This window comes from Arvicola amphibius, chromosome 1 (genome assembly GCF_903992535.2).
Source record: "Arvicola amphibius chromosome 1, mArvAmp1.2, whole genome shotgun sequence".
In the NCBI taxonomy this organism is placed as follows: Eukaryota; Metazoa; Chordata; class Mammalia; order Rodentia; family Cricetidae; genus Arvicola; species Arvicola amphibius.
Window position 1 is genome coordinate 129,663,096 of NC_052047.1, and position 21,674 is coordinate 129,684,769.

A 21,674-nucleotide genomic window follows, 5' to 3' on the forward strand; every position below is an offset into this window, starting at 1 on the left:
GTATATTTCAATCTCCAAGTCCCTTGCCCAGCTCACAAATGTTCTGTAGTACAGGCACTGTTCTGCAGCCATAGTACCGTAGTACACAGCAGTTCAGACCGTACAGTAAAGATCCCATTGGCTGAAACACCTTGCTCTTATATCTTTTACCATTTTCCAGATTTCTTTTAAATAACAAATCCAGGAGAATTCCAAGTGCTGGTTGATTCTTCAATATGCTGAGCATTTAGTTGCTCATGTACCAGCTGTTCTAAAGCTTGCAGTTTCTGTTGTTTAAAGGCCATTGCGCAAACCATATAGGTTTCTCTGTCAACCATTTTATCAGCAGTTGGTGTGCCCTGTTTTTGTACAACCTGAATGATCGGCGACTGTTTATTTATAATACCTTCTAATATTTTCCCAGAAACATGTCAATTTATGGTTTGTTTCTAAAATGGGGGAATATTAATCTGAATGCTCCACTACTGTAACAAATTATGTCCCCACAAATTTATTGCTATGTTAACACATGTGACTTTTAATTTTCCTCTGTCCTTCCAGTTCCATAAATTTGACTCATCTCACACTGTTTTACCTGGGATAAAGTTCTAATCCCTAAAAGTTGAACACTTACCTCCTGAAGGGGCCAATTTGGATGACAAAATTCTGTTGAAATTATTGTTATATCCACACCTGTGCCTACAAGACCTTCAGCGACAATGTCATTTATTCATATTTTTAATTTTGGTCTTTGTTCATTTATAAAAGTTCACCAAGGGCTGGAGAGATGGCTCAGTGGTTAAGAGCATTGCCTGCTCTTCCAAAGGTCCTGAGTTCAATTCCCAGCAACCACATGGTGGCTCACAACCATCTGTAAAGAGGTCTGGTGCCCTCTTTTGGCCTTCAGACATGCACACAGACAGAATATTGTATACATAATAAATAAATAAATATTTTTTTAAAAGTTCACCAAAATACTTGCCTTGTGTTTTTTTTAAAATTTATTTATTTATTATGTATACAATATTCTGTCTGTGTGTATGTCTGCAGGCCAGAAGAGGGCACCAGACCTCATCACAGATGGTTGTGAGCCACCATGTGGTTGCCGGAAATTGACTCAGGACCTTTAAGGAAGAGCAGGCAATGCTCTTAACCACTGAGCCATCTCTCCAGCCCCTTGCTTTGTTTTTTTTTTTTTTTTTTTTTTTGTCTGAATTTTTTCTTCTCCTGTCTATAGCTGTTCTATTACCCACAATAGTATGGTTTCTTTCAGTAGACATTAGGATCTTTATTTGCTCTGGGAAGTAGTTCCCTCTACGATGTCAGGCCGCAACTGAATCGGATTTGGCAAAGTGACCTGCGAGAGGCCCCCCGTGGAGTTTCCTGATGGCAAAGGGTTACCTTGAATATCCCTTGTTTACCTACACTCATTAGTCCAATGCCTGGCTTTGCCACACCTTCCTCATAATCCAGAAGGGAGGGCTGTTCTGTTTGGATTATGCTTAGAATAAACATTGTTTCTAGGAATTCCCTATTTACAGTTCCTTTTAAGGTGACTTGTTTGCTACAATCTTAACATTTGACATTTTGATTTTTCCTCAAACCTCTAGAAATCACCTGTCCTATCCATGCACCATCATGGTCATGAGATTCAATATTGGCTTATCTCAGATCCAGTCCTTCAAGGGTGATGACCTTGCTTTTCAAGGCCTAATTATCCTTTTGAATTGAGAATTAGCATTTTCAACAGCCAGAGGTTCAAGTATCATTTGTCTAGCTTCTGAATTTGTTATCATTCTATTTACTGCTGAAGTCAATCTTTGTAAGAAATCCATGAAGGTTTCCTTTGGGCCCTGTATAACTTTAGTAAATGACTCAATTTTCTTTCCTACTTCTCCAATTCTGTCCCAAGCATTCAAAACTTCTCCACTGAAGAAAACCAGGGCGTGGTCATCATATAAAGATTACCTTTCTATAGTAGCATAGTTGATTTTGGGCTGGGCAGTGGTGGCACACACCTTTAATCCCAGCACTCAAGAAGCAGAGATAGGCAGATCTCTGTGATTTTGAGGTCAGTTTGATCTATAGAGTGAGTTCTAGGACAAATGCCAAAGCTAAAGAGAAACCCTGTCTCAAGAAACCATTAAAAAACAAGGTGATCTCTACTCCATCGTTCACTGGTCTAGCCTCTTCTCTGAACCAGGCTCTCCATGGTAATTGTGGACCAGGCTCTAAAACAGCTTTAACCAAGTCTATCCAGTCTTTAGGGATAATTCTATTACAAACTGACCATGAGGATTTTTATTTTATTTTCTAATTTTACATATCAATCCAAGTTCTCCTTCCCTCCCCTCATCCCATTAGCCCCACCTAATCCCACCCACATCTGTTCCTTAGAGAGCATAATGCCATCACTGCATTGAGGCCTGACCAATGCCTCCCCTGAGTCTAGGCTGAAGGTTATTTTTCCATCGGAAATGGGTTCCAAAAAGCCAATTCATGTACTAGGGATAGATCTGAACCCATTGCCAGTGGCCTCATAACTGCGCAGTCCACTGTCACCTGCACGGGGGGGGGGGGGTCTAGTTTAGCCCTCTGCAGTGCATAGCTATCAGTCTGGGTTTGGTGAGTTCTCACTAACTCAGGTCAGTTGTTTCTGGGGCTTCCTCACCATGGTCTTAACCCCTGTGCTCACATTACTGCTCCTCCCTCTCTTTGACAGGACTCTGGGAGCTTGGCCTGGTGATTAACTGTGGATCTCTGCATCTGTTACTGGGTGAAGGCTTGGCAATTATGGCAGTTCTAAATCTGATGGCATGTGAAGGCCACTTCAGTCATCCCACTATCAACTATTAACTTAAAGAGTTTTATCTGTGGTCATCCTTGTGTATTCTTGTGAATTTCCCTAGTGCCAGGCTGACCACAAGTTTAACATTTGCTTCACAAAAGGTGAATGCATGCCCTACTGCTTCCTTGAATCTCCTTAAATTTAACATTGACAGAGGAGTCCAATTAGCTCTTACATAGTCTTTATCATTTGGCAATTCCTGTAGGGTTACTGGATATATTAAGGTGGTTTGTTTGAAAACCTTAGACTGTTCCTCTTTAACCTATAATGCAACACTGAAACTGGTTCTCCATTAAATCCCTGTTTGGATTTGGATATCTCTATTATCGGTTTTATTAAGTTTTTCTAAGGCCTGTATCTGTGAGTTTGAAACCAGCCTGGTCTACAGAGCACCTTTCAAACCCCATTTCAAAACACAGACAAACAATGCAATACCGAAAAGAGCTTTTTGGACGAAGCCCGGGCGGCCAGCACCTTTACCCACGGAACCGTTTTCCACTCCCCAAGCTGAGCTGTGCGGAGTCCTGAGCTCTGGGGGTTCAGGCACACAGCACCACCCCAGCTTCCAGCTATTCAACAGTGAAGCAGAGCTTAGTATACATTATTATTATTCTGGTTTATTGAGGCCTTGAACACAGAGATTTGCCTGCCTCTGCCTCCCAAGTGCTAGGATTAAAGAAGTGTGCCACAAACACCCAGCTCTTGTGTTTTTGGGAAAGAGAAATCACTATGTGGGCCCGAAAGGTATTGATATCTGTATCTCCAGGCTTTTGCCTCTTCAATGTTTGGAATTAAAGTTGTTCATCATTTTTATTTTAAAAATTTTAAAATGTGGGGGGCTGGAGAGATGGCTCAGAGGTTAAGAGCAGTGGCTGCTCTTCCAGAGGTCCTGAGTTTAATTCCCAGCAATCACATGGTGGCTCACAACCATCTGTAATGAGATATGGTGCCCTTTTCTGGCCTCCAGGTGTACATGCAGGAGGAACACTGTGTCTTGGGTGATTTGTCTATGTGTATTGTATTGTGTGCTTTCAGTGACAAAGAGGCCAGAAGAGTTTAAAATGCTTGCAAGCTTTCTTGTTGGTCCCTTTTGGTCCTAGGAACTGAATTTGGGCCTCCGGTCTGTCAATGCTCTTAACTACTGAGACTTCTCTCTTCCACTACCTACATTTATCCTATCTTTTTTCCTTACCTTCTTTCCTTCTGGAATATCTGTGGGGGTTTCACTATGTAAACAAGGCTGGCTTTGTATTCACAGAGATTTGACCTGTCAGTGCCTCTTGAGAGCTGGGATTAAAGGTGAGTGCCACACCTGGTCCCATTATCTTTTACTACTATGTGGAAAGATATTACATATACATTACAACCAAAAGGCAAAGTGTAAAGCAATATATAGTATGGTATAATTTAAATATGAGGGACTCAACACTGATTACTTCTGGGCAGGCACTGAGGACATGTGGGGAAGGCTTTTGCTAATAATTTATACTATATTTTTACAAAGGCAAACATTTATTACCTCTGTAATTTGAGATTTTATTTTTATGAGTGTTTGTCTGAATGTATTAATGTATGGCTCTGATTCAGAAGAGGGTGTTAAGATCCCTAAGACAATACTTAGAGACTGTTAGGAGTTCCCATTAGGTGCTGGGACTCAAACCTGGTTTTCTGGAAGAGCAGCCAGTCTTAACCACTGAACCATCTCTCCAGCTCTGCCTTTGTAATTATTTAAAAACAAAAACAAAACTTTCCTCCAGAGGTCCTGAGTTCAATTCCCAGCAACCACATGGAACCATCTGTTTTTTTTTTTTGTTTTTTTTTTTTTATTATGTATACAATATTCTCTCTGCATGTATGCCTGAAGGCCAGATTAGCCACCATGTGGTTGCTGGGAATTGAACTCAGGACCTTTGGAAGAGCAGGCAATGCTCTTAACCTCTGAGCCATCTCTCCAGCCCCCATCTGTTTTTTTTTTTTTTTTTGGTTTTTCGAGACAGGGTTTCCCTGTAGTTTCTAGAGCCTGTCCTGGAACTAGCTCTTGTAGACCAGGCTGGCCTCGAACTCAGAGATCTGCCTGCCTCTGCCTCCTGAGTGCTGGGATTAAAGGTGTGCCATTCCCCCCCCCCATGGAACCATCTGTAATGAGATCTGGTGCCCTCTTCTGGACTGCAGGTGTACATGCAGGCAGAACATACATCATAAAGAAATCTTTTAAAAGGAAAAAAAGCAAACACACTTACTGCAAGACTACACACACACACACACACACACTAAGTAATGGGATTCTAGGCATACATACACCACCACACCTAGCTGTGAAGACTCTTTCTTCCAGTCTCTATTCAATTGTCATTTCACCACTGCCCACAATGCCTTCTCCTGTCTGTCACTGACTTATTTTATCCCACATGCTTTAATTATTAGTTATGTTTTGGGGCAGGGTCTTGCTATGTAAGCAAGGATCTTACAAAGTTGTAAGATCTTTCTTGCAACTGTTGCTGATTATAAACAGGTCCTTAAAATGGGGAGGGAGTATCAGATTCTCAAAGGCATTTTTTTAAAAGGATTTTTATTTGATATACATGGGCGTTTTACAAGCATGTGGGTCTGTTGTACCATGTGCAGTGACCTTTGAAGCCAGAAGAGGGTGTCTGGTTCCCTGAAACTGGAGTTACAAATTGTTGAGCTACTGTGAGTGCTGGAAATAGAACCTGGGTCCTCTGGAAGAGGAACTAGCCAATATTCTTCGTAGCTGAGCTCTCTTCCCAGCCTCTCAAAAGGGTTCTTAATGCAGAAAACCTGCAAACTAATGGCACAGATGTTTGGGGGCTCATGAAAAACCAATGCTACAAAGTCAACTGCAATTGGTAGTGATGGCACACACCATGGATCCTAGGCAGAGGCAGGAGCGTCTGTTGAGTTTAAGGTTAGCCGGATCTACGTAGCAAGTCCAGGTCAGCCATAGAACATTGTGAGAACTTGTCTTTAAAAAAAAAAAAAAAAAAAAAAAAAAGAGCTACTGGTGGCTAAGGTTCCACAACTAATTTGTTTCACTTCACTGGATGAGCTGAAAATAAAATAAAAATAAAAACTCACAAACCCAAAGGGTGTTCTCCAGAGCAGCTGCAATGAAGCTCGAGTTAAAGTGGTTTCAGATCCGCGGAAGCGAGCTGGGCAAGCATGGAACCTCGGAACGGACTACAACTCCCACCTTGCTTTGCGCTCCAGACAAGAGTCCTACGCTAGCACGCGAGCCTACCCGCCCCTCCAGCCTCCAGTTACTGTGTATCGCGAGAAGACGGGCCGCTCCGGCGGTAGCGATAACGAGCCTTGGTGGTGGTGGTGGTGGTAGTGGCGGTGGCGGCCGAGAAGGCGGCGGCCATTTTGGTGAGGCCTCGGGAGCGGCGGCGGCGGCGGCGGGGTCGCTGGGAGTAGCGTCTCCTCTTTTTCCAACTTACTGATCGTATCTCCGTGGCGCGACTAGAAGCGGCGGGAGCACGGGGGTGGCTCTAGCGGCGGCCCTTAAGGGGATTTAAAGCGGTGAAGGCGGCGACCAAGAGGGGGCCCTCCCCCCTCCTCGGCGGGAGGGGGGGTGGTGAGCACGCCCCCGAGGACGCAGGTAAGGAGAGGGAGACAAGATGGCGGAGGCTTCCCAACTCCCCCCTCCCCTGGCGGGTGACTGCGCGCGCATCGCCTCGCGCCTCTTCCCACCTTCCCGGGGTGCTGCGCGCGCACCTTCAGTCGGGGCCCTGGGGCCGGTGAGCGAGGCTGCCTGCGCGCGCCCATAGAGACCAAGGGGAGGGGGTTGTCAGGCCTGGTGGCACCTTGTCTCTGCGCGGCTTCCCTGCCCTCCTGCCCTTCTGCGCACGCGTGCGTGAGCGAGCAAACCCCGAGAGGACGGACCCAGGTGCGCTTCTGCCCGCCCACCAACCTGCCTCCCCTTAGGGGAGAGAGAGGAAGAGGAAAGGGTGCATGAGACGAATAGTCCGGGCGCGTGCCCCCCATACTCCATTTATGAGAGCCCAGGGCTTGGCGCTCGAACCCTTCCTTCCTCAGCTTTTTGCGGTCTGTTGGTGTGAGGGCGCCGACGGACGCGGACTTCGGAGTCCCGCGACCCAGTCTTTGGTTTTGGGTTCTGGCGGGAACCCCCCCAGGCCGTGCGCGCCGCCGGCACACTCCGCCTCCGGCCGCGCACGCGCGGGCCCCTCCCCCCGCTTGGCGCGCACGTTGGGTGGGGTGGGCGACCGGGCGGGGGCGTGGCTACCGACTGAGTAGTGAATGCTTGAGCAGAGGTCGGGGGTCATGCTGGGTCACTGTCCTGAGAGGTCTTGGGAGACTGCAGGGAAGACTAAGGTCAAGAGTTCAAGCATCTAGGTTTCGGACTTCCTCCGGGCCCCGGAATGTGGAGGGTGAAGCCAGGCAGCGCTGCACCTAGACAGGAGTTAACTGAGCAAATACTTCCGGGCCTTGTATAGTTTAACTGCTTGTTTCCGGAGCATGGGTCTCATTGGAGCCGGCCTTATGTTGGCTCTTTGTAAAGTTCTTTGGATGTTCCATCCCGCGTGTACAGATTTCGAAGGATCCTTTCCTTGTGACCAACTTTTTTGTTTTTGGGAACTCCACCCTCATTCCTATTAAGTCCTCACTGAAAAGGCAAACCGGTACTCGGACATCCAGAAGGCTTTGTGAACTTCTGGATGTAACGTTACTGTCAGTCACTTCAAGTAGTTTAGCTTTTAAAACTTTGTGTTGTTTCGTTTCCTCTTTGCCCTTATTCTTATTCAACCAGAATGTACAACCCTGTGAAATTCTCTACACAAAGCACAATTCTTTGTTGCCACTACTCTTTAAAAAGTTATTATTTTGCTTTTGCGTGTATTTGTGAATTCCTGCACATATGTATGTGTGCCACATTCATGCCAGCTGTCCAGACAGGCCAGAGGAGTGGGTTGGAGCCACTGGAATTGGAGTTAAAACTCATGTGAGCTACCACATGAGTGCTGAGAACCAAACCCAGAATTCTGCAAGAATAATAAATACTCTGAATCGCTCATACATTTCTCCAGGAATTCCCCCAAGGCCTAGCTGAGTTACAACCAAAATCAAGTATTTTTATTTTTCTGAAGCATGAACTTTTCCTTTTATGTGAGCTGACTTTGGGTGTACGTAAGGTCCTGGAAAGCTGGTGTAAGTACTCTTAGACAGGCATTGACAAATGTGGATTGCTTGCTCACTGCTGCTTTCCTCTACTGTTTTAGGTGTGATTTCCCTCTTTACAGCACGGCACCGTGGAAGTGCAGACTTTCACAGGGGGTGTGGTCTCTGCTCACACAGGTGAGCTCACTTCAAATACAATTTTGTGTGCTTGTGTTAATAGAGAAACAGTATTTGATAATGAGAGACTAGGTTACTTGTGGATTTTTGCTCAGGTAAACTTCAAATCTTTGCATGTGTTTTCACGGGAGTGTGACGATAATGGTACAACAGTGGAGTCTCAGCGCTCCCGGGAAGAGTACTAAGAGTACAGTGTTCTGCAGAGGTTTGTTTTTTTTTCTTTCTGGCATAGGGTCTCTCTGCAGAGCCTTGGCTGTCTTGGAACTTACTGTATAGACAGGGCTGGCTTGAAAATCACAGAGATATGCCTGCCTTAGAGTCCCAGTGAGTTGGGTGATGGTGACGCACGCCTTTAATCCCAGCACTCAGGAGGTAGAGGCAGGTGGATCTCTGAGTTAGAGGCTAGCCTGATCTACAGAGCAAGTTCCAGAACAGATTCCAAAGCTACAGAGAAACCCTGTCTCAAAAAACCCAAAACAAAACAAAGGCATGTGCCACCAACCCAGCTTCTTTAGTGTTTTGGAATGAAGTTATCTGGATTTAAGTTCTCCCACTATTTTCTTTTTTTTTCATTTTTAAGACAAAAAAAAGCAAAAAACCAAAAACCCTCATATAGTTTAAACTAGTCTGAAGCTGTATAGCTGAGAATAACTGAATATCTCTGATCCTCGTGGCTCAAGTGTAGTCATGGCACTCAACTTTATGTGGTTCTGGGGATCGAGTCTTGGGCTTTGTTAGTACAAGTCAAGTATTCTACTAAGTAACCAAGTTCTTAGCCCTGTATCCCCCCTCCCCTCACCTCAGTTTTTTTCCTTAGGGGAAGGGATCTCAGTCTGTAACCCAAACTGACTTTGAATTCATAGCAGTCCTCCAGTGTTAGCCCCCTAAGTGCTGAGATTATGAGGTATGAACCACCACACCTGATATATATCATCATCCCCCCCACGCACGCTCAGTTTTTTGAAACAGGGTCTCTGTAGCACTGGCTGTACTGGAACTCACTCTGAAGACCTGGCTGGCCTTAAACTCACAGAGAGATCCAAACCTCAGTCTCCTTCACCCTATGTTGCAAATATGTTCTACCTCTTCTAGCTAAGCAAGTACTTTCAAGTATTTGACACATAGTAAATCTCAAGGAACATGGGGATAAATAGCATATTGAGACAGGGTCTCCTACTCACGCCTATGTAACCAGGGGTGACCTTGAACTCCTGATCTTTCTGCCTCTACCTCCCAAGCTTGAGATTGAAGGCATATGCCACCTTGTTAGTTTTATGCTTTGTTGGATTGAATCCATGTTTTACTTGTGCTGGGTAACCAACTGAGCTACCTTGTGATCCCAGGAAACAAACAGTTCAGCTTTTTGGAGGCTGAGGCAGGAGGATAGTAAGTCCCAGACCAGCCTGTATGGTGTAGTAAGACCCTATTTGTCTATAAATAAATAAGTAAATAAATAAAAACAACTTTTAATAGCCTTTAATTTTATTTTTACTTTTTTTTTTAAATCCAACTGTAGGTGCTCCAGAGGTTGGTGGACCTGAGCGGAGGCTGGGACGCCCTGGTGGGCCCCGGGCCCTGGAAGGCAGGTCCCGGTGGCTGGTGGCCCAGAATGAGGCCAGCTCCCAGCATGCCCTGCAGCCGGACACCAGCCCCTCGGCCTGCAGCAGTGGTGATAATAACCCAGTCATTCTTCAGGCATCCAGCAAGGAGCCTGGGAGTGGGACCATGCAGAGCAGCCCCTCCCCTGCTCATCCTCAGCTCCCAATCCTACAGACACAGGTTTGAAAGTGGGAAGGGATCTTTTGCTTATTCTCTGTGGACTAATGGACTAATGATTTTGAGACAGAAATGGTTTTACAGGTCTTATTACCTGCCTGAGGAGTTGAGTTTGGATTCTTTAATTTTCAGATATATTGGACTGTAACATGTCAAGCCTGTTAGATACTTTTTTTATTGTTGTTTTTCAAGACACGGTTTCTCTATGTAACAGTCCTGGCTCTCCTGGAACTCACTCTGTACAAGGCTGGTCTCAAACTCAGAGATCCTCCTGCCTCTGCCTCCCAAGTGCTGGGGTTAAAGGCATGCTCCACCACTGCCTGGCTTAATTTGTTTTTTTAAGACAGAGTTTTATCTGTCTACTGTCCTGGAACTCTGTAGACCAGGCTGGCCTGAACTTGGATCCATTTGTCTCTGCCTCCTAAGGGCTGAAATTAAAGGCATGTGCCTGGCTTTAGAGTTTTACTTTCTGCTTCACATAATAATAATGTAGGTTTCCAAGGGGGCAAATCTTGAGGGATATGGTGGCACATGCCTTTAATCATAGCAACCAGAGGCAGAGACAAGCAGATTTCTATGAGATCAATGTCCTGGTCTACTTAGTGCATCTCAGACCAGTTAAGAGTACATGCATAGTGATTCTCTGTCTTTTAAAAAAGGAAAGAAGGAAGGAAAGGAAAGGAAAAAAAAGACGTAAGTCTTTCTTACCTTAGAGTGGTCTAATTATGATAGACTGGAAATGGAGGCAGGAAAAATGCTTCTAAGACTGTAAACTCTGATAAGTTTAACTTCATTAGGAACTAAAACAGGGTAAACCTTAAGTGAGGCATTATTTCTTTCCTCATGCTGTGGGTGTGGAGTTGGGTGTTTTTTAAATTAATTAGCCCTACATTTGCATTTAATAGGCTTTTCCCTCTTAATAAGACAGGGCTTCTTGTGAAGCTGGGGTTTAACTTAATTGGTACAGTGCTTGTCATGCACGAGGCTCAGAGTTGGGCCCCGGGTTGGTTCCTCGTACTATATATACCATGTATGGTGACACATACTTGTAATTCCAGCACTTTGAAAGATGGAAGCAGAATGATTCAGAAATTTGAGGTCCTTCTCAGCTATGTAGGGAGTTCTAGGTTCACCTGTAGAACATGTGACCTTATCTAAGGAAGGAGAGGGAATTGGGAGTTTCCTTATGTACCCCAGCCTCCTGAGTCCTAGGATTGTAGACTTGTACCACGAAGGTAGCTCAGTTGATAGTTTGTTCATTTACTGTACTGACCTTTGAATCTTGTGCATGCTAAGGCAAACTTTATAATTGAACCCATATCCCTTTGGGCTTTCAAATATGTTGCTGGGAGTTCATTGCATAGCCTTGCACAGTCCAGGTAGGTAAGCATTCTGACATTGCTCCAATGGGTTTGATACTTAGCTTCTGGAAAATTTTGATATGTAGTCTTTAAGCATTTAGCTGGAGTAGGAATTTGAGGCACTCTGAGACTTTCTGTTTTGTAGTGAATTTCATGAGTGAGTTCGTTTTCCCTATTGGGACTTTTTTTTTTTTTTTTTTTTTTTGGTTTTTCGAGACAGGGTTTCCCTGTAGTTTCTAGAGCCTGTCCTGGAACTAGCTCTTGTAGACCAGGCTGGCCTCGAACTCTGTTTTTTTAAGACAGGGTTTCTCTGTGTAGCCCTGGCTACTCTGGAACTCAGTCTGTAGACCAGGCTGGCCTTGAACGCAGAGATCCGCCTGCCTCCGTCTCCTGAATGCTGGGACAGTGTTTTCAAATATTGTTTTTATGGTCAATACTGTGTAAAATCATGTATGGATATTTGAGAGTGGTGTTTAGTTCCATCCCTGCATCTTCAGTGAAGAGGTTTAGGGGGCTTTTTTTTTCTATTATTTGAAGTTAATTTAAATTTATTACTTAGGTGGATCCTTAGTTTATGTGAGTAAAATCAAGGTTCCCTGGGTGGTGGTTGTACAGGCCTTTAATCCCAGCACTTGGGAGGCGGCAGGCAAATCTTTGAGTTTGAAGACAACCTGGTCTACAGAGCGAGTTCCAGGACAGCCAGGGAAGGCTGCACTTCTTCTCTCAACCACCCCTTCCCAAAAAATAAAAAATCAAGGTTCTAAAAGAACCATTAAATTTGAAAAATCATAGCATTCTTTTAATCGTAACACTCATGAGGTACAGACAGGCCCACCTCTGTTAAGTCTCTGTAGTGAGACTGTCTTGTGGGTTAAAGAACAAAAGAAATCATGCCTTGTAGTAGTCTTATAAAACAAGTTTTTGTGTTTGAGAGCTATACATCTAACCCTGTAGTAGCAGTCTTGAATATAGGTAGCTGTGTGTATCAGCATGTATGTCTTACATGTTAGATATTTACTAGAAATTGGACTCTACCATTTTAATTACTTTGTTTAAAAACAAAAACAAAAAATCTTCTATTTCCAAGCCTGGTGTGGTGACACTAGCTTTTTAACCCAGCGTTTGGGAGGTGAATTGTAAATCCTAGACCAGACTGGGCTACATAGTGAGACCTTATCTTCCCTTCATCATCATCATCATCATCATCATCATCATCATCATCATCATATCCCCTCTCCCAAGAAAAGAAACCAACGAAGTGTTTGCGTTGATTAAAAATGAGACTACTACAGTTTTTTTGTTGTGAAGTGGAATAGAAAAATGTACTTAAAACATTTAGCACAATGCTTATCATCCTTTTTCCCCATCATTTTCCCCTTTTCTAGATGGTGTCGGACGGCATGACAGGCAGCAATCCTGTGTCCCCTGCCTCATCTAGTTCTCCAGCTTCTAGTGGGGCAGGTGGCATCTCCCCCCAACATATAGCTCAAGATTCCTCTCTGGATGGACCTCCAGGTCCTCCAGATGGTACCACAGTTCCTCTGGAGGGGTTCAGCTTATCCCAGGCTGCTGACCTAATCAACAAGGGCCCAAAGTGGGAGAAGAGCCATGCAGAAATCGCAGAACAAGCTAAACATGTATGTATTGGGGAGGCCAATGAAGATTCATGGGAATTGTCTGACTTAATTCTATTATCCCATGGATATTTTATGTGTCGTATTTTTTGTTTTTAGCTATAAGTTTAGGGTGCGAATCCTTCTTTGTCTTGAGTATATTGCTTGAAGTAAACCAACCCCTCTCTCCCTCCTTCCCTTTCTTTGAGGGCTGTTCTGTATTTTTGAGCACTGGTTAGTTTTCCCAAGGACCTGGGTTCCATTCCCAGTACCCACATGATAGTTTGTAACTGTTTTTAACTCCAGTTCTAGGGGATCCAGTTCTCTCTTGTGCACCAGGCAATCAAGTGGTGTTCAAACATACTTGCTGGCAAAACACTCAGACAGGAAAGAAAGGGACCAACCTTCCTTCTTTCTTTCAGACTAAACTGAAGTTTCATATATGCTAGACAAGTGTTCACTTTTTTAAAAGGTTAATTAATGTAATATTTTGTGTATATGAGTTTTGCCTACATGTATGTATATACTACATTCATGCCTGGTCCTCCTGATCCTCTGGAACTGGGAGTTGGAGCCACTATGATGGTATCAAACTCAGGTCTTCTGCATGAATAATTTTAACCACTGAACCATCTTTTCAGCTATAGGCAAGTGCTGTTATCACTGAGTTATACCCCATGTTTTTATTTTTCAGAATAGGAGAGTCTGTTAAGTTTACTCTCAGACTTTGTTTTCTTTTCACACTCCTCTGGGGATTGAACTCAAGCCTTTATGCATAGTAGGCAAATTCTCTACCACCAAGCTATACCCTGAGTACTGTTACCAGACTTAAAGTAAGAATTAAGCAGGTGTGTTGGCTCTCACTTTAATCCTTACAGTAGGAGGTAGAAAAAGGAGGATTGTGAGTTCAAGGTCAGCCTAACTTCCTGCAGGTGGTGTCTTTAAAAAAAAACTTAAATAATTTAAAAAATCAGGCTGGGTGTTGGCGGCACATACCTTGAATTCCAGCACTCAGGAGGCAGAGGCAGGTAGATCTCTGTGAGTTCCAGTATAGCCAGGGATACACAGAGAAAGCCTGTTTCAAAATACCAAGAAAATTTAAAAATTTATTTAAGTAGATGAGGTAGCTCATACTTCTATGTCTAGAGCTCTGGGGTGATAATGCAGGATTGGAAAGTTTGAACCAATCTAGACTACAGAGTGAGATACTATCTCAAAGAAAGCAAAAAGTAAAAAATAAAAAATAAAAACAAAACAACAAAAAGCCTTCCACTAATGTAAATAAAGGAACTAGACACTGAAGTACTTTGTAAGTTGTGATGGTATTAAAATTTATTGTTTCCTATTTATATTCAGTATTAGCCTGTTAAATTTCTGTTAATGCATGTAGTTACATCCGGGAGCTTAGTAAAAATATATATCCCCCAGATTCCCTTCCGGCCTACCCATTTAAAGTTTGGTTTGGTGTCCATTAACCTTTTTATTTCCTTTTTGTTTTTTGTGTCAGCGTTCCCTTTGTATCTATCTCTAGCTGTCCTGGAACTTGCTCTGTAGACCAGGCTGGCCTCAAATTCACAAGAATCCTCCTGCCTCTGCTTCCTGAGTGCTGGGATTAAAGCATGTGCCATTACCACCTGGCTCTGCCTCAGTTTCTTGAGTGCTGGGACTAAAGGCATACACCACATTACCCAGCCTTATTCTTTAAGTTATTGTTTACTTTGTTCACTCACGTACATGATGTTGGGGTGGGGGGCTGCATGCTGTGTCACATGTGTTGGTGAAGAGGACAATTTTGTAGAGTTAACTTTCTACCTTTACTTGGACTCTGGTGACAAAACAAAGGTCATCAGATTTGGGTAGCCATGCTGTAGTGATTTCAGTGTGTCCTGGTCCTGTACATACACACTACACACACACTTGTTATTTTCCTAGTCTGACTTCCCTTTGTGACTGAGGATGACCTTGAACTCCTGATCCTCTTTTCTGTCTGCCTCTTTCCTGCCTTTCCTTTCTTTCTTTCTTTCTTTCTTTCTTTCTTTCTTTCTTTCTTTCTTTCTTTCTTTCTTTTTAATATTTATTTACTTGTTACGTATACAGTGTTAGCTGCATGTATGTCTGACGAACAGAAGTGGACACCAGTTTTCATAGGTAGTGGTGAGCCACCATGTGGTTGCTGGGAATCAAATTCAGGATCTCTGGAAAAACAGTTTCTCTTAACCTCTGAGCCAACTCTCCAACCCTCTTTGGTCCTTTTCTGTTTGTTTTGTTTGATTTTGCTACAGGATCTTAATTCTAGTTCAGGCTGCCGTAAATCTATAACTAAGTATATAACTCCCTGTGGCCTACCCATCTCAGCACTCAGAGTCATGGGATTACAGTTGTTAACACACCTGATTTAGTCTAAATTTTTTTTTTTTTTTTTTTTTTTTTTTTTTTTTTGGTTTTTCGAGACAGGGTTTCCCTGTAGTTTCTAGAGCCTGTCCTGGATCTACCTCTTGTAGACCAGGCTGGCCTCGAACTCAGAGATCCGCCTGCCTCTGCCTCCCGAGTGCTGGGATTAAAGGCGTGCGCCACCACCGCCCGGCTAGTCTAAATTTTTTTAAAGCTACTTATTAAACAGTTTTTTTTTTTTCCAAATAATATTCTTAATGAGAAATTTAGTGAATTGCAAAAGTTTTTAGTAAAAATAAGAGCTTTTTGTTATTGGTAGCCACTATTAATCTAGTTGCATGTATGTTCAGTGTTTTCCCAGAAAATAAGTTTTTCTAAAATTATTTTGTGTGACTTATACTCCATCTGCTATTTTTCTGGTTATCACTCCATGGTGGATGGAGAGCGTTATACCTGCTAACTATAACCTGTAGCTCTGTCTCCGAACTAATCTTTTTTTTTTTTTTAAATAAATACAGCTAGGCTGTGGTGATACACGCTTTTAATTCCAGTTTTTAATCTGGAGGGAGAGGCAGGCGTATTTCTGTGAGTTTGAGGTCAGCCTGGTCTACAGAGTAAGGTCTAGGACAGCCAAGGCTACACAGAGAAATTGTGTCTTTTTTTTTCTTTTTTCTTTTTTTTTTGGTTTTTCGAGACAGGGTTTCTCTGTAGCTTTTTTAGAGCCTGTCCTGGAACTAGCTCTTGTAGACCAGGCTGGCCTCGAACTCACAGAGATCCGCCTGCCTCTGCCTCCCGAGTGCTGGGATTAAAGGCGTGCGCCACCACTGCCCGGCAAGAGTAATTGTGTCTTGATAAACAATAGCAACAACAAAATGTGTATAGGTATTTGTGCGTGTATACACACTAGCATGTGGAAGTCAGATGTCAACATTTAATTGCTTTTTGTTTTTGTTTTCTTTAAGACAGGGTCTCAGAATGTAGCCCTGATTGGTTTGGAAGTTGCTATGCAGAGTAGGTTAGTCTGGAACTCAAAAAAATCCACCAGCTTCAGTCTCCCAAGGTCTGGGATTAAAGGCATGCATCAACATACTAGGCTTCTTAGACCTGTTTTTGATTGCCAGTTCTTTCTTAGCTGTATGATCTCAGGAAACATTTGATTTTCCAGATATTCCCCACACCATCTGCCAAAAGAATCTATTACCTTGTAGAATTTGTAGGAGCATAAAACAGTCCATTCAGGGTTCAGGAATTCAACCATGGCAGTGAGTTGGCTTGTATGTCCAGGAAGTCTTGATCAATGTCATTACCCCTCATTAGGAAGCTGAAATTGAAACTCGAATTGCTGAACTTCGAAAGGAGGGATTTTGGTCGTTGAAAAGACTACCTAAAGTACCAGAGCCTCCCCGCCCTAAAGGCCACTGGGACTATCTCTGTGAAGAAATGCAGTGGCTTTCTGCTGACTTTGCTCAGGAGCGCCGATGGAAGCGAGGTGTGGCCCGGAAGGTATGTCCTGTTTGCTCTACTGTCCATATATTTTTCAGGTGTGCCTTTGAAACCTTAATGGTTATCCAGGTGGTAGTGGCTGCACACACTTTTAATCTTAGCACTAGGGACATAGAGGCAGACAAATCTGTAAATTTGAGACCAGCTTGGTTTACAGAACAAGTGTCAGGACAGGAAGGGCTACACCAAGAAACCGTGTCTTGACCCCCACCCCCCACATTCCCCATACCCCCTGGTTAAAAAAAAAAAGTCAGAGAAAAGAAACTTTAATGGGTGAATTACTTAAAAGGTGAAAGAGGTAAAATTATAAATCCCTTCTTCGTGTTTTCTGCATTTAGAGGGAGTCTTTAACATCTGTGTTTGCTTACCCATGATTGTCTTTGATTGGGTGGATAATTAGATTTAGCTTGAGTGATCTTATCCTGGGTATTTATTTCTATAGGTGGTACGTATGGTAATCCGGCACCACGAAGAGCAGCGACAAAAAGAGGAGCGAGCTCGGAGAGAAGAACAAGCCAAGCTGCGCCGAATTGCTTCTACCATGGCCAAGGATGTTAGGCAGTTCTGGAGCAATGTGGAAAAGGTGAGCAGTGAGGTTGTCTAAAAGGAGATGGCCTTGCCTAGGTTAGAGGGGGGCATGTTGATAGGACTGACCAGAGTTTACCGAGGAACTCAACACTAATTCCAGTTCTTTATGATATTTCCCTATATATTGGACCTTTCCACCACTGAATGTCCCAAGGAAGAAGGAATTCTTGGCTTCCTTTTCCTCAGTTAAAACTATGAGTAGCATCCAGCTATCTGCTTTATAGTGTCAAAATATATGTTGTGTCTTTGGGGATGAGTAGGACTCCTTGACTCCTAGATCATTTACTCTTTGTAGGATCTGTAGTATGTTTTTTCTAAGATATGTTTGCTGTTTACCTGCCTATGCCACCGAAGTTCCTTCTGTTTACATGTTAAATTGTAATTATCTCTGAAGCCCTTCTCTCCCTTTTTGTGTTGTGATTGGTTCTAAGACTCCCCATGGGTATCTGATCTGGAGATGCTCAAGTCCAGTATATAAAATGCATATAACATATGAACAGATAATTGTGGAATTTTAAATATTTCTAGATCATTTGTGATGTATATTTTGGTATAAAATTACTACATAAATAGTTGTCATGCTTTATTATTTGAGATAGGTATATATCTGCATTTCACAGGTTGGTTTTTTTCTTCCATTTCTGAGACAGGGTGTCATGTAACTCACGTTTACCTCAAATTTGATGTGTACCCAATGATAACCTTGAACTCCTGATCCTCCCATCTTCTAAGTATCCTTTATTGTTTATTTTTGAAACAAGACTATCATGTAGACCAGGTTTGCTTCAAATTCACTATAGCAGAGGCTGATCCTTATGTCTGTTTCCTCTCAGGTGCTGAGTTATAAGAATGTAGTATCTTGGTGGTTAGTCTACAACTCATCTTTTTGTCAGTTTCCATTCCTGGCTACAATGTTTGCTTTGTAGTTTTTGAGACAGGTTCTCCCTATATAATCTCCCCTGGCACGGAGCCATCTTCAGCCTCCTGAGTTTATTGAGAATGTGCTAACAACACCTAGGCTTGAAATTATTTGAGGCAAATCAGTTTTTTATTAACATTTACTTATTATTATATGTGTATGTAGGCTTGTGGCGATACACCATGTTACACGTGGTGAAAGTTAAAGAGCAATTTGTGGGAGTCTGTTTATTGTATCTACCATGTGAGTTCTAAGGATTGAACTCAGGCCATCAGGCCTCCAACTCATAGAGATCTGTCTTCCTCTGCTTCCTGAGTGCTGAGATTAAAATGTGTGTCACCAAGCCCATCTATAGCTTTAATTTTATTAACCTAGGACCTTGTGCTGCTAAGTTGGTGCATTGATAACTCTGTTTTGACTCCAAGCTTTATTTTTTTTTTTTTTTTTTTTTTTTTTTTTTTTTTTTTTTTTTTTTTTGTTTTGTTTTTCGAGACAGGGTTTCTCTGCAGCTTTTTAGAGCCTGTCCTGGAACTAGCTCTTGTAGACCAGGCTGGTCTCGAACTCACAGAGATCCGCCTGCCTCTGCCTCCTGAGTGCTGGGATTAAAGGCGTGCGCCACCACCGCCCGGCTTTCAAGCTTTATTTTTTTAAATGGTTTTTCAAGACAAGGTTTCTCTGTGTATGCCTGGCTATCCTGGAACTCACTCTGTAGATTAGTCTGGTCTCGAACACACAGATCTGTCTGCTTCTGCCTCCTGAGTGCTAGCACTAAAGGCATGTGCCACCACTGCCTCACTTGAGGATTTTTTTTTTTCTTTTGAGATATGCTTGGCTATTCACACATGGTCTTTCTACTGCTGTTGCTTGCCTTGTTGTTAAAGAACACACAGATACACTTCCCCCCAACTAGGCCTTTTTGTTTATGCTGGGCATGTGTCTTCCCACTGCTCTCCACTGGTAGCTCCCTATACTCTATTATTATTTACTTATTTATTTATTTATTTATTGGTTTGTTTATATTTGGTTTTCCAAGGCATGATTTCCTCTGTATAACGCTGGCTGTTCTGGAACTCAGTGGAGTAGACCAGACTGGGCTTGAATTCAGAGATCTGCCTGCCTCTGCTGAGACTATAAATATGTGCCATCACTGCCCAAAAGTTAAAGGTCTAACTTCAGATAGATTTGCTAATCTTCTCCAGGTCCTTGATACTAATTTGACCTTGCATTTATTCAGTTTCTATGTTTTTTTTCCCCAAAAGTACTGTTTAAATCATAAGCCCCTTAAGAATTTTTAGCTTTAATTTCTAAATGACTAGGTCAAAGCCTGCCATAAAGGTAGTATCCCTAAATAGTTGGCTAAAAGAGTATGTAAATAAAAAAATGAATATATGGGTGACTGATGCCTTTTGTGGTTATGGTAGGTGGTACAATTCAAACAACAGTCCCGGCTTGAAGAAAAGCGTAAGAAAGCCTTGGATCTGCACCTGGACTTCATTGTGGGACAAACTGAGAAGTACTCGGACCTTCTGTCTCAGAGCCTTAACCAGCCACTATCCTCCAGCAAAGCTGGCTCCTCCCCTTGTCTTGGTTCTTCATCAGCAGCATCCAGTCCTCCACCCCCTGTTTCTCGGCTGGATGATGAAGGTGTGTGTGCTCTTTGGTCCTGTTACTTTTCCCAAGTGCCCTTTCCAGAGCTGAAAAACCCACCCTGTGGCTTGCAGGGCCCGTGGATTTTGTGACCTTGTTCTCCTGCTATAGATGGGGACTTCCAACCCCAAGAGGAAGAAGAGGATGATGAGGAGACCATTGAGGTTGAAGAACAGCAGGAAGGCAATGATGCAGAGACTCAGAGACGTGAGATTGAACTGCTTCGACATGAGGGAGAACTGCCACTGGAAGAACTGCTCCGTTCCCTCCCCCCTCAGCTATTGGGTGTACCTTCCAGCCCCTCTCAAACACCCTCATCTCATGACAGTGATACCCACGACGGGCCTGAAGAAAATGTTGAAGAAGAACCATCTCAGGATTTGGAGGTACATATAGAAGAGGTACAGAAAGGAAGATTCAGAGAGGAAGTAAATGGAGTTTCAGCTCTCAAATCGTGGTCTTAGGTTTATCCCTGATTTTGAGAATCTGAATTAAAGACATTTGGGGTTTCATTGCTAGGGAAGATGATGGTTTGGGTCAAGTTGCAGCCTACAGTTGACAAGGTTTCTAATAATATAATAAGCACATTTATTGTACTTTAAATTTCCAAGGGAAGGGCTAGGGAGAGAGCATAGTTGGTAAAGTACTTGAGTTCAATTCCCAGTTTCCCACATAAAAAAGGTTTGTGCAGTGGTATGTTTCAGGAGTTTTGGCTTTAAGAGTCAGAGATAGGAGCATCCTTGGGGCTTGCTGGCTAGCTAGTCTAACCAAATCAGCTCCAAGTTCAGTCAAGAGTGATTGAGGAAGACACCAGATAATGAACTCTGGTTTCCACAAGCATGCACAAATGTGCAAAGAAACACGTATACACACATATATAAATTGTTTGGTCATATGAATTTAAGAATTGTGATGGTCATCCTAAAAATCTCTTCGAACTAGATGTAGTGTCATATACTTTTATCCCAGCACTCAAGAGGCAGTGTCAGGTAGATCTTGGAGGTCAGTTTAATCTCCATAGTGAATTCCAAGATAGCAAGAGGTACATAGTAAGATGCTGTCTCCAAAAAAAAAATCTGTTTTGGACCTTTGTACCATGGGTTCTAATGCATATTAAGGGTCTTTTAAAAAAATTTTTTTTTTTTTAATTTTTTTATGTGGGGCTGGAGAGATGGCTCAGCCATTAAGAGCACTGGCTGCTCTTCCAGAGGTCCTGAGTTCAATTCCCAGCAACCACATGGTGGCTCACGACCATCAGTAATGAGATCCGGTGCCCTCTTCTGGCCTGCCTTCTGGCCTGCAGGCATATGTGCAGACATCTTATGCATAATAAATAAATCTTTAAAAAAATTTTATGTGCTCTTTTATTTATAATTATGTGTAGATTTGTTTTTCTTTGTGTGGATATGTATACATGAGTGTGGGTGCCAACAGAAGGTAGTCTTCGAATCCCCTGGACCTGGAGTTACAGATGGTTGTGAGCCACTTGATAAGGGTACAAGGAATTGAACTTGGTTCCTTTGGAAGAGTAGCAAATATTCTTACTGATAAGCCACCATCCTTCATTTATTTACTTTTAAATTTCATTTTATTAATTTATTTTTGAGACAGGATTTTGCTACATGGTTCTGGCTGGCCTGGCATTTATTTAGACTAGATGGACCTAAAAAAAAGCTTAATAGAATTTTATCTTTGTGGGTATACATGTGGAAATC

General features: G+C 42.9%; 1 protein-coding gene across 3 annotated transcripts in view; it reads left to right on the plus strand.

Annotated features, from left to right (window-relative positions):
- Nucleotides 1-6,108: 6,108 nt before the first annotated feature.
- LOC119806769 (Snf2 related CREBBP activator protein) overlaps nucleotides 6,109-21,674 on the plus strand; it is a 51,395-nt gene continuing 35,829 nt past the window's right edge. For 2 of the 3 annotated variants that reach the window (XM_038318760.1, XM_038318774.1), the window contains exons 1-8: nucleotides 6,109-6,446; nucleotides 8,086-8,161; nucleotides 9,678-9,940; nucleotides 12,684-12,935; nucleotides 16,620-16,805; nucleotides 17,248-17,388; nucleotides 19,734-19,956; nucleotides 20,071-20,345. In XM_038318760.1, coding sequence (XP_038174688.1) covers nucleotides 9,887-9,940; nucleotides 12,684-12,935; nucleotides 16,620-16,805; nucleotides 17,248-17,388; nucleotides 19,734-19,956; nucleotides 20,071-20,345 — 1,131 coding nt within the window. In that variant the 5' untranslated portion in view covers nucleotides 6,109-6,446; nucleotides 8,086-8,161; nucleotides 9,678-9,886. The other variant, XM_038318768.2, reaches the window with a different exon arrangement.